Source organism: Lampetra fluviatilis, chromosome 15, assembly GCF_964198595.1.
Source record: "Lampetra fluviatilis chromosome 15, kcLamFluv1.1, whole genome shotgun sequence".
Lineage (NCBI taxonomy): Eukaryota > Metazoa > Chordata > Hyperoartia > Petromyzontiformes > Petromyzontidae > Lampetra > Lampetra fluviatilis.
The window spans coordinates 2,400,797-2,418,900 of NC_136289.1; the positions used below are offsets into that span (position 1 = coordinate 2,400,797).

General features: G+C 46.7%; 2 protein-coding genes across 5 annotated transcripts in view; both read right to left on the reverse strand.

Annotated features, from left to right (window-relative positions):
- Window positions 1–18,104, reverse strand: part of GLRB (glycine receptor beta) — a 227,905-nt gene that overhangs the window by 159,948 nt on the left and 49,853 nt on the right. The window contains exon 1 of one of the 4 annotated variants that reach the window (XM_078862961.1): window positions 11,526–11,586. The exons of the other annotated variants lie outside the window; for them this stretch is intronic. Within the exon in view, the coding sequence (XP_078719087.1) occupies window positions 11,526–11,553 (28 nt within the window). The 5' untranslated portion in view covers window positions 11,554–11,586. Of the gene's footprint in view, window positions 1–11,525; window positions 11,587–18,104 lie in introns of those variants that run through there. 4 annotated transcript variants of the gene reach the window in all.
- On the reverse strand, window positions 2,555–7,767 carry LOC144936107 (uncharacterized). Its single transcript, XM_078862963.1, has 2 exons — window positions 7,419–7,767; window positions 2,555–3,642 (listed from the first exon to the last, which is right to left on the reverse strand). Exons 1-2 carry the CDS (start codon window positions 7,704–7,706, stop codon window positions 3,487–3,489), a joined length of 444 nt encoding a protein of 147 aa, XP_078719089.1. The 5' UTR covers window positions 7,707–7,767; the 3' UTR covers window positions 2,555–3,486.

An 18,104-nucleotide genomic window follows, 5' to 3' on the forward strand; every position in this document is an offset into this window, starting at 1 on the left:
TTATGTTATTTACATACAGTGAGGGGAAAAAGTATTTGATCCCCTGCTGATTTTGTACTTTGCCCACTGAGAAAAAAAACGATCAGTCTATAATTTTAATGGTAGGTTAATTTGAACAGTGAGAAACAAAATAACAACAACAAAATCCAGAAAAATGCATGTCAAAATTTTTATGAATTGATTTGCATTTTAATGAGGGAAATAAGTACTTGACCCCTCTGCAAAACATGACTTAGTACTTGGTGGCAAAACCCTTGTCGGCAATCACAGAGGTCAGACGTTTCTTGTAGATGGCCACCAGGTTTGCACACATCTCAGGAGGGATTTTGTCCCACTCCCCTTTGCAGATCTTCTCCAAGTCATTAAGGTTTCGAGGCTGACGTTTGGCAACTCGAACCTTCAGCTCCCTCCACAGATTTTCTATGGGATTAAGGTCTGGAGACTGGCTAGGCCATTCCAGTACCTTAATGTGCTTCTTCTTGAGCCACTCCTTTGTTGCCTTGGCCGTGTGTTTTGGGTCATTGTCATGCTGGAATACCCATCCACGACCCATTTTCAATGCCCTGGCTGAGGTAAGGAGGATCTCACCCAAGATTTGACGGTACATGGCCCCGTCCATCGTCCCTTTGATGCGGTGAAGTTGTCCTGTCCCCTTAGCAGAAAAACACCCCCGAAGCATAATGTTTCCACCTCCATGTTTGACGGTGGGGATGGTGTTCTTGGGGTCATAACACTTTCACCCAGTTGTCCTCTGAATCATTCAGATGTTCATTGGCAAACTTCAGACGGGCATGTATATGTGCTTTCTTGAGCAGGGGGACCTTGCGGGCGCTGCAGGATTTCAGTCCTTCACGTCGTAGTGTGTTACCAACTGTTTTCTTGGTGACTATGGTCCCAGCTGCCTTGAGATCATTGACAAGATCCTCCCGTGTAGTTCTGGGCTGATTCCTCACCGTTCTCATGATCATTGCAACTCCACGAGGTGAGATCTTGCATGGAGCCCCAGGCCGAGGGAAATTGACAGTTCTTTTGTTTTTCTTCCATTTGCGAATAATCTTGTAGCCCATTCCAGCCTTGTGTAGGTCTACAATCTTGTCCCTGACATCCTTGGAGAGCTCTTTGGTCTTGGCCATGGTGGAGAGTTTGGAATCTGATTGATTGATTGCTTCTGTGAACAGGTGTCTTTTATACAGGTAACACGCTGAGATTAGGAGCACTCCCTTTAAGAGTGTGCTCCTAATATCAGCTCGTTACCTGTATAAAAGACACCTGGGAGCCAGAAATCTTTCTGATTGAGAGGGGGTCAAATAATTATTTCCCTCATTAAAATGCAAATCAATTTATAACATTTTTGACGTGCGTTTTTCTGGATGTTGTTGTTGTTATTCTGTTTCTCACTGTTCAAATAAACCTACCATTAAAATGATAGACTGATCATTTCTTTGTCAGTGGGCAAACGTACAAAATCAGCAGGGGATCAAATACTTTTTTCCCTCACTGTATATATGTACATTTAGCTTCTTTTTCAGGAGGGTCCTGCATCGCTGCTGTGTAATCCCGATAGAGAGATTTGTACGTAGTTATTTCTCGACATTGGGATGTGTTTGGCCATGACTAATTACATTCATTGTTCGTTTGTTTAGATATTGAGGGAACCAAAGGGAGGAAACCATACAAACATAATACAGAATCGGGAATCGAAACCAGGTCCTTCTTGATATGAGGCACAAGTGTTACCACAGTGCCACGCTGCCGCTAAAATACAGTAATTGTGTGTATTGTACCGATGATGTATTTGCATGCTGTAGCAAGTATTTAGAACATATCATATGCATGTTTAGGGTGCTTTTGGAGCAATGTGCACGAGTTCTCATAAGCATGCCTGCATGTGTGATGCTTAGATATCTAAATGTGTTTCTCAATATTTGCATTTGTTCGCCCCCCCCAAAAAAAGCGGCCTAAAAAAAGCAATTAAAGACATCCTATTTTATTTTTGGTTTTTGATTGATCAGAAAAAATACATCGCAGAAAATGACATCACTTTTTGTAAGTAACTTCTCTGCTTTTTCCTACAAAAGTTGTGTCACGATACATCACTTTTGTCAGCACTGAGACATGTTTAATAATGAAATCATGTAAATGATCCAAAAAGTGCATTTAAAATAAAGGTCTAAATTTGTACTTCAACATCCAAAATCTGAAATGTTGAAATCTAAAACACACCCATATTAGATGATGTATACATAACATTATTATTGTGGTCTGTGTGGGTATGCACATTGGTATCCTTGTGCCTTGGATGTGAAAGTGCTATGAGAATGGTACATGCTTGTGATCCAGTGACTTGGATGTGGAAACCTGAAGGCAAGTGCAGCAACTAGGTTGTTATGAGATATTTGGACTAATCATACTCCATATACACACACATCCCTTCTCATAGATGCCGTTACATTTCTACTTTTGTCCAACAATCAAAATCATCATAATCAATCAATTTGACAAGGGATATTTCCTTTTAGCGGTGTTCTTAAGTTGTGGATTCTCACATTACATCTGTAATAAGAGACTTGACCACGATCTCTGGCTCAGTGTCCTTTATTCGGTCCGTACTGCATTCCCACACGGCTGTCTCTCTTATTCTCTCAGTGCTGGTTCCGATGTCACTCCAGTCACCATCAGCAGCCCCGCTGCTGTTCTTTGTCGCTCTTGCAGCCCCACAGCAGCTCCGCTGCTGTAATCTCACACAGCTCCCTTGGCTGTTCCTGCTGCAGCTCCACTCTCCTCTCTGCTACTCCGCAGCTCTGACAGCCTCGTGCTGTCTCGCCTCCTCGTCGCTCCTGCGACTCTTGGCAGCCACCCCGCTGCCTCTCACACCCAGCCTTACTGCCTATCCTATCTGCAGCTTTACACCTCCCAGTAGCTCCATACTGTTCCCGGGGTTGGCTCCCGCTTCGACGGTGCCCCCTCGGCTCGTACGCCCGCGTGGCCCCACACCTTTCCATTCACACCCCGACTGCCTTCTCTTTCCGGTTTACCCGCTTAAAGACCCCAACCTTTCACCCACGTCACCTGGCTCCGCCTCCTCGTGACGTCACATCCGGAAGGTCGCTTACGCCCGCATTACACCACCCTCCCCCATAGAAAAAACCCAGCCGACCTCGGCTGAACAATACCAAAGCGTAATGCGGTGAACCGACCTTCCCCCTTAAAGGACACTAAGCATGCAATATAACAACAAGAACAACAACACAAGTAACATCGACGAACGTACGAAAGCATGCGATAAATACGACGGCAAGAACAAGAACAATAACAACATACAATCAACGAAACGTAAGCGATTTGGAACGAGTGCGGGTCGCCGGCCCGTCCCGGACGGTCGGCGGCCCACTTGTAGAACGGGGACGCGATGGAACACGAGGAATGACAGGGGGTAATTCCCCTGCTGCGATTGGAAGTCCACCGACGTCTCGTGTCCCTGACGAATCAGTCTTGGTCGTGTTCCGCGAATGTGCCTGCAGCGGGGTCGGAAGGGTCGCAGGGCTCGAAGGTCCCGCAGCCCTGGCAGGCGCCCTCCGAACAGGCCCACTCCTCCCCCGCGGTGTCACGGTCGGCCTGTCTGGAACAGGTACGACAGGCGCTCTAGCAAGATCAATGGACGCAGGCGGGGAAGAGTCAGAGTCAGCAGCAACAGACCCCGGCAAGGCAACATTGGGAGATGACGCATCATGTAGGGGAGCAACATATGGTTTCAACCGCGACGTATGAACAAACCAACGGCGAGACCCAATCTGAACGCGCGCCGACTGTGGATTGGGAACCTCAATGAGGCGCACAGGACCATGCCAAGGTTTGTGCAATTTAGGAGAGGTCCCCGGCCGCACCTGCGGGCAATGGAGCCAGGCCAGGTCTCCCACCTTCCAGGGGCACTCCCCCTCAGACCGCCGAGCATACCGCTCGTTCCGGGCCTGGGCTTTGGCCGTAGCAACGCGGGCGTTTTCCCGCGCCTCCGTAACCTGGCGAACCGTGTCCTGAATGTATTCAGGGAGTGGTTTACGAGGTCCCTTCACCCCAGTACCCAATTGCACATCCACCGGAGGCACGTTTTCCCGACCATACATAAGGTAAAACGGCGAATACCCTGTAGCCGCATGGGGCGTCATCCTGTACGCCGAAAGCACTCCGGGGATGTGCAGATCCCAATCTGATTGCTGTTCACTCACAGTATGGCAAAGCATGGCAGACAATGTCCTGTTCAGCCGCTCAACCATACCATCCGTCTGCGGATGGTATGGAGATGTCCGTATTTTCTTAGTCCCAAGGCCCGCGCACACTTCAGCCAATAATTTAGAAGAGAAATTTCGGCCCTGGTCCGTGAGGAGTCTCTCAGGCGCCCCCTTGTCCATAATGTACCCAAACAAAAAGGCGTCGGTGATGGCCGCGGCCGACTGATTGGGCAACGGCCAGGCCATCGGCCAACGGGAGAGATACTCAACCCCTACCAGCAAATATTTATTTCCCCTCGCCGATGGTGGGAAGGGTCCCAATATGTCCAGTGCCACCAATTCATTGACTCGAGACACCTGAATCGACTGGAGAGGCGGCACGTAAGGATGTTTAGGCGGCTTACGCCGGGCGCATTCAGGGCACGCGCGCACGTGCCCTACGACATCTGTCGCCATGCCGTGCCAAAAATAATGACGTTGTAACGTCAACAAAGTCTTCTGCACCCCTAAATGCAATAGTGTGTCACAATGGAGAGTTCTAATCAACTCAAATCGCAAGGACGTTGGTACCACCACACGCCAGCTTTCCTGGAACCTTTCTTGCCACATAAGCAGACCATCTCGGAGAGCGGTTCGCGGCCCCACAGCCGAACTCGGACTCCCATTGTCCCTCATAGACCGCTTCCGCATGGACAACAACGACTCGTCCATCATCTGTTCCCGAATCCAGACAGACCGCGGCAGATTCAAAACCCCGTCAGTCGGTCCCGGTTCCATCGGAGTATCCGACTTCCCGACGGCCAACGTAAGCGGCTGAGGGGGGTTCAGAATCGGCGAACACCTATGCGTCCCCGACGCACATTTACAAGGGGCGCGCCCTGGTAATCTGGAAAGTGCGTCAGCGTTCGCATGGCGCACTCCCTTCCGATGTTGAATTTGGAAGGAAAATTCCTGCAGCGTGTCCAACCAACGTGCCCACTGTCCCGATGGCTGGTCCATTTTGAGTGCATATTGCAAGGCCGCATGATCCGTACGCACAATAAACGAACGACCGTAAAGGTACGGTCGAAATTGGCGTAGGAAAAAAACAACCGCCAAAAGTTCTCTACGAGTGACACAGTAGCGTGTTTCCGCAGGCGACAAGACTCGGCTACCATACGCCACGACGCGCTCTACGCCCCCTTTAGACAGTGATAATACCGCCCCAATACCTGTGTCACTCGCGTCCGTATCAAGAATGAAAGGGCGATCAAAATCGGGATAATCCAATGTCGGGGCCGTAGCCAATAGATCACGCAGACTCCGAAAGGCCGCCTCTTCCGGCTCTCCCCAAACAAATTTCTGTCCTTTACCCGTAAGGAGATGCAAGGGCCTCGCAATCGTCGCAAACCCCGGCACAAATCTTCGGTAATACGAGGCAAATCCCAAAAACCGCCGAACATCCCCCACGGAGGCCGGAGTCGGCCAATCCCGGACGCACGCCGTCTTTTCCGGATCCGTGGACACCCCCTCTGCACTCACAATGTGCCCCAAATAACGGACGGACCGTTGCAGTAGGTGGCATTTCTTTGGTTTGAATTTCAAATTGGCAGAGCGCATCCTCGTGAACACTGTCTCCAGCCGCGTTAAATGTTCCTCAAATGTGCGGCTGAACACAATAATATCGTCCAAATATATAAGACACATCTCCCACTGCAACCCCGTCAAAACGAGCTCCATCAACCTTTGAAACGTAGCAGGGGCCGCATTCAATCCCATCGGGAGGCAGTTGAATTGAAATAACCCCTGCGGCATACGGAATGCGGTTTTCTCCCGTGAGGACTCGTCAAGGGGAAGCTGCCAAAATCCCGAAGAGAGGTCCAGTGTGGAAAAGAACTTAGCCCCCGACAATGCGTCAAGGGAGTCGTCCATACGCGGCAGGGGGTACGCATCTGCCACCGATATCTTATTCAATTTCCGGAAATCAACACAAAATCGCAAGTTGCCATCCTTTTTCTTAACCAAGACCACAGGAGCGCCCCATGGGCTGTTAGATGGCGATATAATGTCCGCAGCCAACATGTCTTCCACCGCCCCCCGAACGTGTTCTCGCTCCGCTGGACTCATCCGATGCGAATTTAACCGAATAGGGGCAGCGTCGCCCGTCTCAATGTGATGGGAAAGCAACGATGTGCGTCCCAAATCCAAATCGTCGGAGCTGAACACATCCGAATACGTCAGCAACAATTTACGCAGTGCATCACGTTGCCCCACGGACAGGGAAGAATTTTCGTCACATAAGGTAGCGATCCAACGATTATCCGAACCCCTTGGCTCGGAAACACCAGCGACCACTCCCCGGCGATGCGGACAATCGTGCGTCGCAAACGCCGTAGTGGCATGTGCCACAACCGTACCGGCCGGAACACGGATGTTTTCCACCCCCGCATTAAGCACCTGTAAAACCGGTAATTGATCCGGCCGGACGATGGTCTGTGCCCCAACTAACGCCAACCCTGTTGTTATCGTGGCGGATGGAGACAACAAGACCCCTACTGCTCCTAGCCGATTGGGCAGGGGCTTCCGATACCGCAAGGGTATAAGCATCTGTGAACCAGGTGGGATGTCCACAGATGCGACGGACAGTGCCTGCACCTGTACGGCCGAAGCAGGTCGCCCCCAGGGCAACGGCAGAAACGAGATTCGACGGCCCCCCGGCAATTCAATACAATTCTCATTGATTTTAATCAAAATGGGCATCTTAGCCAAAAAATCCGTGCCTAGTAAGCAAGGAACCGCCAAAGATCTCGATATTAACACAACGCCCGAAGCCGACACATCCCCTATAGATATCTTAGCATCCACCTGGCCCACGATACCCATACTACCCCCGTTCGCAGCGACGCACGACCCATAAACCGGACGCACAGCCCCCGGCGGAATGCCCAACAGATGGAAAATGACATCCGATATAATAGTCGCAGACGCTCCCGAGTCGACCAAAATGCGCACGTCCACACCTTGTATAGACCCCGGTACAGTGGACGAACCCGTAGCGGCCGCGACAACTCTCCGTGCCAATTTGCGCCACTGCGTAACTGAACGACAAGGCCCCGTCGATGGCCTTTCTTTAACAACAACAATAGGATCGCGCAACACAGGTGGTGGGTGAGGTGTAAAGCCTTGCCGAGTGTCTGGTGCGTGCCGACATGCCTGTTTCGGAGGTTCCTTGGTCGGCTTGTCCGGTGTTGTGGGCTCCTGCTGCGGCGGACCCGGGAAGCGGGCCCAGCAATCTTTGGCGTAATGGCCCCTACGGCCGCAGCGGAAGCAATCGGCCTCGTTGCGCCGAAGCGCAGGTCTTGCATCCCGGCGGCCCCGTCCCGATGGCGTAGCGCGCGGCCCCGGCCTTCCGCGTCCCGACCATGGAGAGGAGGCAGCCGTCAGCTCCTGTGGACCCCGCTCATCCGGCACATAGATCGCCCTTGTGGGGTCCCACCCCATCGCGCCTCCTTCCTTGACGGGCCCACCCGTCCATGCCGCCACTTGCTTCCAGCGGCGGAGATTAAACTGCGCATCCAGACACTTTGCTGCCGCCCGGGACGTGAGCTTCTCATGCCCACACACAGGCATGGGGATCCCCAGATCCCGAGACAGCTCCAGCATTTTTCCCAATATGAGAGGCTCGAGCAGATCCTGTGGCGTGTCAGGATATGCTGCCATGGCCAGCTCCAACACCGCACCCCTGAACGCCACGGGCGATTCGCCGATGCGCGTCGTCAGGTGGCTCATAGGCGTCGGCCATTTCCTCAAAAAACTCCACATAAAGTCTTCTTCTTATCGGCCGTTATGGAACGGAAAAATCGAACAGATTCGTCGTCCAGTAGAGTCGGCAACACTTCCAAGGCCTCGGCATCGGTCCATCTTGCTGAACGAACCGCCGCCAAAAATCGGCAGGCGAAAGCGCTCCAATCGCCCCCGATAGAGAATTCCTTAACTGTAGTAAGGTGGCGACTCCGACTCCTCTTTACGCCGTCTTCCAATGATGGTTGTTCTGGAGGCAAATTCAAAATGGCGTCGGCCCGCGGCGTGGCCAAGATGGCGGTTTGGCGCCGCGGAGCGCGCAAGATGGCGTCTTCTTGCCGCGTGGCCAATGGCGGCGGCAGGGCAGGCAACGTGGCGGCCCGTGGAGCACCTTCTCGTTCCGTCGTCGTCCTTGGCGTAACGAGGTGACATAGATGCGCCAGGACGTCCTTGAGTGTCTCCAGTTGTTCTGCCACCTGTTGCCATCTTTGATCAGCGTCCGATGTTGTTGACGGACCCGCCATCGCGCCGACATCTTCCACGCCCGTCCCCGTCCTCGCCTCAGCAGGGCTCTCCTCCACCACCCCAGCAGAATCCGTGGTCGGAGGGAATTCGTCGTCGTCGGACGAAGAAGCCGATGCTGGCGCCGGAGGAATTTTCTTCCTTACTTGCTTAGACATGCCGACCCCACTTCTGACACCAGTGTAATAAGAGACTTGACCACGATCTCTGGCTCAGTGTCCTTTATTCGGTCCGTACTGCATTCCCACACGGCTGTCTCTCTTATTCTCTCAGTGCTGGTTCCGATGTCACTCCAGTCACCATCAGCAGCCCCGCTGCTGTTTTTTGTCGCTCTTGCAGCCCCACAGCAGCTCCGCTGCTGTAATCTCACACAGCTCCCTTGGCTGTTCCTGCTGCAGCTCCACTCTCCTCTCTGCTACTCCGCAGCTCTGACAGCCTCGTGCTGTCTCGCCTCCTCGTCGCTCCTGCGACTCTTGGCAGCCACCCCGCTGCCTCTCACACCCAGCCTTACTGCCTATCCTATCTGCAGCTTTACACCTCCCAGTAGCTCCCTACTGTTCCCGGGGTTGGCTCCCGCTTCGACGGTGCCCCCTCGGCTCGTACGCCCGCGTGGCCCCACACCTTTCCATTCACACGCCGACTGCCTTCTCTTTCCGGTTTACCCGCTTAAAGACCCCAACCTTTCACCCACGTCACCTGGCTCCGCCTCCTCGTGACGTCACATCCGGAAGGTCGCTTACGCCCGCATTACACATCTAATCAACATTTTTATAACGTAATCTCTCAGCGCTGCTACCGATGTGTCCAGGATTTAATTTCTCACTCATTATTTTCCAGAACACCACTATGCTGACTTGAAGTAGGGATTATCACCATAAGCTACTATCCATTACAGCACAAGGTATGCCTATCGATAACAATCCTATATTATTGTACCCTATAATCCAATAAACATATGAACAGGTTTAGCAGCATCATGAGGGCAAAATAAGGTGAGATGGATGTGACGTACCAACATAATCAGGCGTTCTTGTTTGCAATCAGGCACCGTGTGTATCTCTCTATATACCTTTGCGTGGCTATCACTTTATGTTTGTGCTGTGGCCACGTTTTCCGATCGACGTGGGGGCCGTCAGCATGCCAATGATCAAATGCCCCTTTCCCCTTAAACGCAATGGCACGTCCCCTTCCTCGGTAGAATTTAGTTTTCGCGAAAGTGTCGCATCCTTCCTCAAGCCCTTGTTGATCTCTATCAAGGCATGAGATCGTGCCTCTTCCTTTGCGCTGCACCCAGAGAATCGCACGTTCTTTTGTTTCCTCCAGCTGAGTTCATGTTACGTGGAGAAAAGCTAAAAAAATAAGATAAATATATATGCAAGTGCCTTCTAAACAAAGTATTGCACTAATGTAAATGAACAAGGCTCTCGCCATAGGCTGTCAGTTTAGTTATTTGACATCAAGTACATTTCTGGTGCGTGAATTTGGCCCCAAACTGCATAGCTGGTGGGTACTTTGTTAATGTGCATCATTTTAAAAGTTGAATATGAATTATATACTTGTTTAAACTTACAAAGCTGTGTTGTACAATACTAACAAATACAACCTGCATGCCCCATTTAAAATGGTCTGGCTACCTTTATTGTTGTTAGCTGAGAGCTGGATGCATATGTTTAATAGCAGACCAAGAACATATACGTACGTGTCTTTTAAGACTTGTGTGATTGGAAACAAATATATAACCATATAATCACGTGGGCAATTTGTGAGACTTATCCATTATATCACACCAAAACTATTACATATTTCCCGCCATTAGGGCCCGGGTATTGCTATGGTATTTGAGCAATGTTCCATTCTAACATTGTTCAGAAATATCTATATAAAAGTCCAGAGACAGAGACACGATGTAGACAAGAGTTTGGCCCAAGCACATAGCCACTTCGTCATTGTGTGTGTGGGAGTGACAGCTCTTGTCCACAGATGGCTACAAGATGGAAAGATGGGGTCATATATTACAACCAATTGCTCTAGAAAGATATTTAGAATCCTGGCACTAGCTTGTCAGCATATTATAGTAATTTCAATGTTAACTCGGCAGTGCTATACAAGTTAGATCCCATTTAAAATGTGCGTGCATGTGTGCGTGTCCATAGTGGCGTAGTGCTTCATAGGTCCTTGCTAGCAGCACTTGCCCCAGCAGCCTGTTAAAAGCTATATGGGGAATATGTGTAGTGCTTACTACAGTGCACACAATCCTGGGAAGTTGTTTTTTATATTTGTTTCTCTGGCCATACATGGCAGGTCTTATCTGAACGTGTCCTGGGTCACCACTAGGTCAACTCAGCCTTAATGAGTACCTGGCATGGTGTGTGAACATCAGCACTGGGAAGACAAAGATGGCTTATGTCGTGTCACCCACACTGCCTGAATGTGTTTACTAACAGCACTCGTCTCTGTGATCTCCAAGACTAGATATAGGCTGTTTGTGTTTTATGTGTGTATATTGTACGTGTGTGCATTATACATGCAGAAAGGGTGAAACCGCAATATGATTGTTTTACTAAATCAAGTGGCGTCACCTCCATATGCGATAACCTAACACCCCTGAACTCATGTGTCATGTGGTGATGTTGCACAAACAAGGTGATTTATGCAGACTGACCCATCCATAAAGGGAGGAGGGGTGACCAGAATCAGTATCGGGTGTGGAGTTAAAGGGAAACATGAGTTTGTCTTTTACAGGATATGCCCACACAACGACACCAAGTTATCCATACGTTTTGAAGCATGCACAGTCTAAGTGTGAAATACAGGTTGACATTCTCTGAAAAATCCTAAGCCGATGGCCCATAAGCAAGCATGGCAGAGATTGGATAGGCTGACCTGTATCATGACAGTGTGGAACTCCGACAAATGGCTGCATGCCGTCTAGAAGGATACGCACTGCCTCAGTGCTCATTTAAGGGTGCAACGGTGGTGAGATGCTAGCTAACTCGCCTGGTATACAGGAGGTCGTGGGTTCCATCCCAACCCTGTCGCTTTCTGTATATTTGGAGTTTGCGTGTCTCTCTCCCCGTGGTCATATGGATTTTTCTCTTTGTTTTCCGTTTTTTCCCTCCACATTTAGAAGCATGCGTTGAGAGTATTTGTCTGCTGTAAATTTCCACATGATGAGCCATCTTGTTGAGCTATAATTTGTGGTCAGGTTGCTTCTGAAAAAAGAGCTAAATAGCTCAGTGGGCCTCACCTGGAAAAATAAAAATAGGAATAGGTACGTAAATAAGGAGACACCTTTAAATCTGGCTTTGACATACTCTATTTCATACAGGGTGATAACATTCCGCTGAAGGTGTATGATTGTGAGGATTGCTTAAATATAATTTATCACGAACCAATGTCAAATTTCACAATATTTATTGTATTGTCTTTTGTATATTCTTGTACTTCCGGTCTAATTAATGATTCATTCAAAGTCCTTCAACTACAATTCATTCAACGCATCTGCCGTGATATTAGCGCAGTGTCGCAACTATGGTGTGTTGATTTCCCGCACCTCCAATATGCCACACCCCCGATTATCATGGTTGGCTACGTATGGTGCGTTCAACATATGTACTTGCAGCGACCCTAATAGCTGTAATATTTATCATAAAACAGTGGAACCCATCCATTATTGATGCTGCATCTATTACAACGACAAAAACAACTGTTTTGGTCAGTCGTTATTACGAATACAAATTATGCACGTGCAACATTCCGCAACAATTTCCCCCAAGGGCCTCCACACGTACGCTCGTACATTTTCATTAACGACGACCTGAACAGATACGGTGTGGATGGGGAAATCAAACCTGTCACAAGTGTTCGCGTGCGTTTAATAATGATAGTAATTCATCATGTTAAATTTTTTTAAATATATATTATATTTACATGTCACCAGTGGAACAACGTACCCAGTGCCCAAGAGGAAACAGACGTAGAAAGAAGTAGTCATGATAATCTATAGTATGGGCATAACATTGACTCTGCTCTGACATGGGAATCACCTTAGCTATTAAAGTCACCTAGCAACCACGTGCCAAATTTTAACTAAGGGTTTCTTGTCCAACTATTATTGATTGAGCCAACAAATGATGTATAACAATATATTCGCGATATAATCTTAATTAGCGGGTTAATAGTTGCAAGGTTTCCTACAACAATAGTTATTCAAACTTCTAATTTCTGCCAAATCACTCAGGATCTCCATTCTTGGCATAACAAAAAAATGTTGGCCACAAAATCCACGAAAAGAAAAAGCCAAAACAATGGACCACATCACATTTTATGCCCTTTATTGATGCTGCACAACAAAAGGTCATGGACCAGGGTCCAAAATACGGCTTGAGCACAAGTCAAGGTCCTACTCAATATCTGGTAAATGTTGCCAGATAAACTTTTTTTAAATTATTACTAATGTAAAGAAGTAGTGGCATTTAATCACTGGTGAGCGTGAGCAATAACATGTTAAGGACACGGTGATATTGCTATAACTGGACAACGACATCACTGCAACGTGACTTAGTGCCACCTATTGCATTTAAAAATTGCGTATAATAGTCCCCAAACGGCTCCGGCTCATTCATTTGTAGACACTGCATTGTTTTTGTTCATAACTTCTACCCGTGATGCATTGGCATCAAAGGGAAAGGGCATGCAATGCTGAGCATGGAGCAAACAATCTTAATACAACATTTTCATTACATTTTGTGTTCATCAAAATGCGTTATAAATGTAAATGCCTCTCCGCACATGTGGCTGTAATAATGAATCCAGTGACAAATATTGTTTTGTTAACTACAATTTGACCAGGCAGTGTTCAAGCACTTCACTCACAATATGTAGAATGTGAATTAATATTCAGTTTCCGGTAAAAAAAAATGTGTTGTTGTCAAAGTAAAAAATCAAACCGATGCATTCCTCAAATGAGCGTTTAGGCGGTACTGATGTCCTGTTTACAGCCCTCAACCAGGATCGGAAATTCAACATTCGTATGGTAGGAGTGAGTTCATAGGACAACCACTGTGGACTTCCCTACAAAATAGTACTCATTTTATTGACTCTAGATGGATGATAGGTTGAGTAAACCCCTCTTCCGATTGTGAGCTGCACATTCTAACTCTTAAGTAAGGCATATTTGTCCGGTATGGTATGATGAGAGGCAGAGTGAGAGACTTGTGGTTATAGCCGGCAGTGCATCTCTTCGATCTATGAGAATAATCAGAGCTGCATAACCACTTCAGCATAAATATCAAGTATTGTGAGTTTGATAGTCCAGTCATCAATGACTGCAACAAAAATATTTTAGTTCGTTTTACAGCCTTATCCATCTCAGAGGACAATATAAAATTCTCTATCGGACATTACCTGAGACTTTCCCCTATAAAGTTGATGAAATAGGTTATTTAATTGTGATAGTGAGAATATTCATCTTTTAATCACGGCCAATGCCATCGACGTTTCCGTATCTATTCCAAAAAATCGCACTCTTTACAGACAAAATGATTGCCACAAATGAACTACAATACCTTGCTGATCTCATCAAGGAGTATACACGATCATCACGCAAACTCCAGTCATCCTCGCAGCAGCGGCTTTTTGTTAAACATGAGAACAAAGACGGTAACTGCATCGCGTGCTCTCAGATACGCTTCTGCGGCTGTCTAGAATACTGTTCATTCCGACATGAGGAAGCCACTGAAGCTATGCACTTTTAAATCTACATTGAAAACTCATTTCTTTAGAACAATTAGCATGGTTAGCTATGCACGGTGCGAAAGAAGTTCAACAAATATAGTGAGGGAAAAAAGTATTTGATCCCCTGCTGATTTTGTACGTTTGCCCACTGACAAAAAAATGATCAGTCTATAATTTTAATGGTAGGTTTATTTGAACAGTGAGAGACAGAATAACAACAACAAAATCCAGAAAAACGCATGTCAAAAATGTTATAAATTGATTTGAATTTTAATAAGGGAAATACGTATTTGACCCCTCTGCAAAACATGACTTAGTAATTGGTGGCAAAACCCTTTGTTATGCAGTATATTCTTAGTCTCAAGCCTCACCTTACCATATTAATAATAAGTATGCGGCCCTTGCCCCACCACCTTCTCCAACCATTATATAAACGCAGTTGTAACTCCTGCAATCTCTCATTTACTTGATACAGCTGTCGTGGCTGTGACGGTACCACCTGAAGACGGAAGCTTGTGTTGCCTCCGAAACGTCGTGATTTTTATTTTTATTTTATTTTACTTTTTAATGTTTTTACCTACGTGACTTTACCGAAAAAACCTAAGAATAAAAAACCCTTGTTGGCAATCACAGAGGTCAGACGTTTCTTGTAGTTGGCCACCAGGTTTGCACACATCTCAGGAGGGATTTTGTCCCACTCCTCTTTGCAGATCTTCTCAAAGTCATTAAAGTTTCGAGGCTGACGTTTGGCAACTCGAACCTTCAGCTCCCTCCACAGATTTTCTATGGGATTAAGGTCTGGAGACTGGCTAGGCCACTCCAGGACCTTAATGTGCTTCTTCTTGAGCCACTCCTTTGTTGCCTTGGCCGTGTGTTTTGGGTCATTGTCATGCTGGAATACTCATCCACGACCCATTTTCAATGAGGGAAGGAGGTTCTCACCCAAGATCTGATGGTACATGACCCCGTCCATCGTCCCTTTGATGCGATTAAGTTGTCCTGTCCTTTTAGCAGAAAAAACACCCCCAAAGCATAATGTTTCCACCTCCATGTTTGACAGTGGGGATGGTGTTCTTGGGGTCATAGGCAGCATTCCTCCTCCTCCAAACATGGCGAGTTGAGTTGATGTCAAAGAGCTCCATTTTGTTCTCATCTGACCGCAACACTTTCACCCAGTTGTCCTCTGAATCATTCATATGTTCATTGGCAAACTTCAGACGGGCATGTATATGTGCTTTCTTGTGCAGGGGGACATTGTGGGCGCTGCAGGATTTCAGTCCTTCACGGCGTAGTGTGTTACCAACTGTTTTCTTGGTGACTATTGTCCTAGCTGCCTTGAGATCATTGACAAGATCCTCCCATGTAGTTCTGGGCTGATTCCTCACCGTTCTCATGATCATTGCAACTCCACGAGGTGAGATGTTGCATGGAGCCCCAGGCCGAGGGAGATTGACAGTTCTTTTGTGTTTCTTCCATTTGCGAATAATCGCACCAACTGTTGTCACCTTCTCACCAAGCTGCTTGGCGATGGTCTTGTAGCCCATTCCAGCCTTGTGTAGGTCTACAATCTTGTCCCTGACATCCTTGGCGAGCTCTTTGGTCTTGGCCATGGTGGAGAGTTTGGAATCTGATTGATTGATTGCTTCTGTGAACAGGCGTCTTTTATACAGGTAACAAGCTGAGATTAAGAGCACTCCCTTTAAGTGTGCTCCTAATCTCAGCTCGTTACCTGTATAAAAGACACATGGAAGCCAGAAATATTTCTGATTGAGAGGGGGTCAAATACTTATTTCCCTCATTAAAATGCAAATCAATTTATAACATTTTTGACATGCGTTTTTCTGGATTTTGTTGTTGTTATTCTGTCTCTCACTGTTCAAATAAACCTACCATTAAAATTATAGACTGATCATTTCTTTGTCAGTGGGCAAACGTACAAAATTAGCAGGGGATCAAATACTTTTTTCCCTCACTGTATATAAATTACCGTGGCTTCCCTCTGCTAGATTTTACAGCTGGTGTACAGCCAGCACCTGAACTCTAATGTCCACTTTTGGAGCCTCTTAACACCTGTATCTACAACGTCCCTTTGGTCACTGACTTCTGGGTGTCACTCCAACGTCCAGCTTAGGAAACTGCCTTCTTCTATCCTGCAGATAGTTAATATACATCACAACATTCTCTTCATGGTTACATTTAAATTGCTTTCCTGGTACACTCTTCTGAACTTCCAAGTTATTTAGGCTATCTTGCCTGAAATTGAACATATTTTGCGTGCATATTTTGAGGCTTGAATACAAAAAGAGGAATACGTGGATAAGGAAAAAATATATAGTTGAAAGTTAGAGGCATATTGACTGTTAATAACAGTACGTGAACTTGGACAACACACCATTGTAAAGGATGATAAATGAGACTGGCAATTGAACGGCAACCAAAAGACAGAACACACCGAGAGGAGGTCAACAGTGGAGATGCAGTCATGAGATTAGCTCACATGCAGGAGCAAGTTGGAGCATGGCTTCGCAAGACTCTAATACATGTTTTTCTTTAGGTTATATCATGTACATATAAATCTGTCGCTAACCCGCCACCACCAGGCACAGCCAATTAGTAAGGTTTTTCGTAAGGTTTGCCAATTAGCTAGTACTTCAGCACAATTGTGGGTTCACTCTCCAACACACCGGTGTGCTGAAGTAGTAACTAACTTGCACGTTTTGTTTATGTGACAAACCTTACTCATTGGCTGTGTGCAGTGGTGGCGGGTTGAACGACCCATTTTTATTTAGGCGAACTAACACAAAAAACCTTTGTTATAGGTAAAATCACGAGACATGGGGAGGCCTTCATCCATTCGTGGATAGCTCATGATAATGATATGTTTGATTAAATTGTAGCTGCCACTAAGAAAAAAATGTTTCAGATACAATTGCAAAAAGAGATGTTTATTATCATACCCATAATTTAAAAAACGATACATTTTGGGTCGGTTATTTAGGCTTTGGCCGATCACACAATAGCATATTCTTTATTACAAATTACATCACACCGCCTTTAATGGCTACCCAAATTTTACTGGCATGCTAATAGAACTGCACATTTGATTACGAGAAAATTGTCTCATTGGGGATCATGCATTCCACTCGTTTACCCATATATAGATTTACCATATGCTATGCAGTGGCACTGCTTGTAAAAGCACCACTGTGCTTTATACATCTACCGTTTCCCTGTGAATGCTTTTTATTCATTTGCTGTCATTAGCCTTACATTTTAAAGATTCCATTTAATGTAGGTCACAGGTTTCCCCAACCAATTAAGCTAAACTTTTTTTTAATCACCCACAGTGCATTTCGCAAGTAATGCCTATATGTGTTTAGTATTTTACACTCTTTGAAGATTCCATACCATTTTTTTGACAAGCTACACACCAAACACCTACATATAACAACAGGGACACTATCTACATAACCTCTGTCCTATCTACTGCTGATAAATAATTGCTCTGATACCGTGAACAACATCCATCCATCTTATTGTCCTTGTTAAAGCCGGGAAAAATAATGTTGGCAATTTTTCAAGTTGAAAAGTATTTTGGCCTGAGGTCGTGTTGGCAAGTCCTCTTCCTCATGGATTACTAACAAGCTGTGTCCTTGCTTTCACCGTCCGATAAGGCAGTTTCAAGATAAAAAATAATACTCTAGTAGGAAACACCTCTGTCGTGGTGCATACAGCTCAGCCCAAAGTGACCACGCAGTTCAGGTGTGTTCACATGGTGAGGGGGGGACTCACAGGACAGATATCACAGATTCACTCTGAGTAAATCTATATATATAAAAT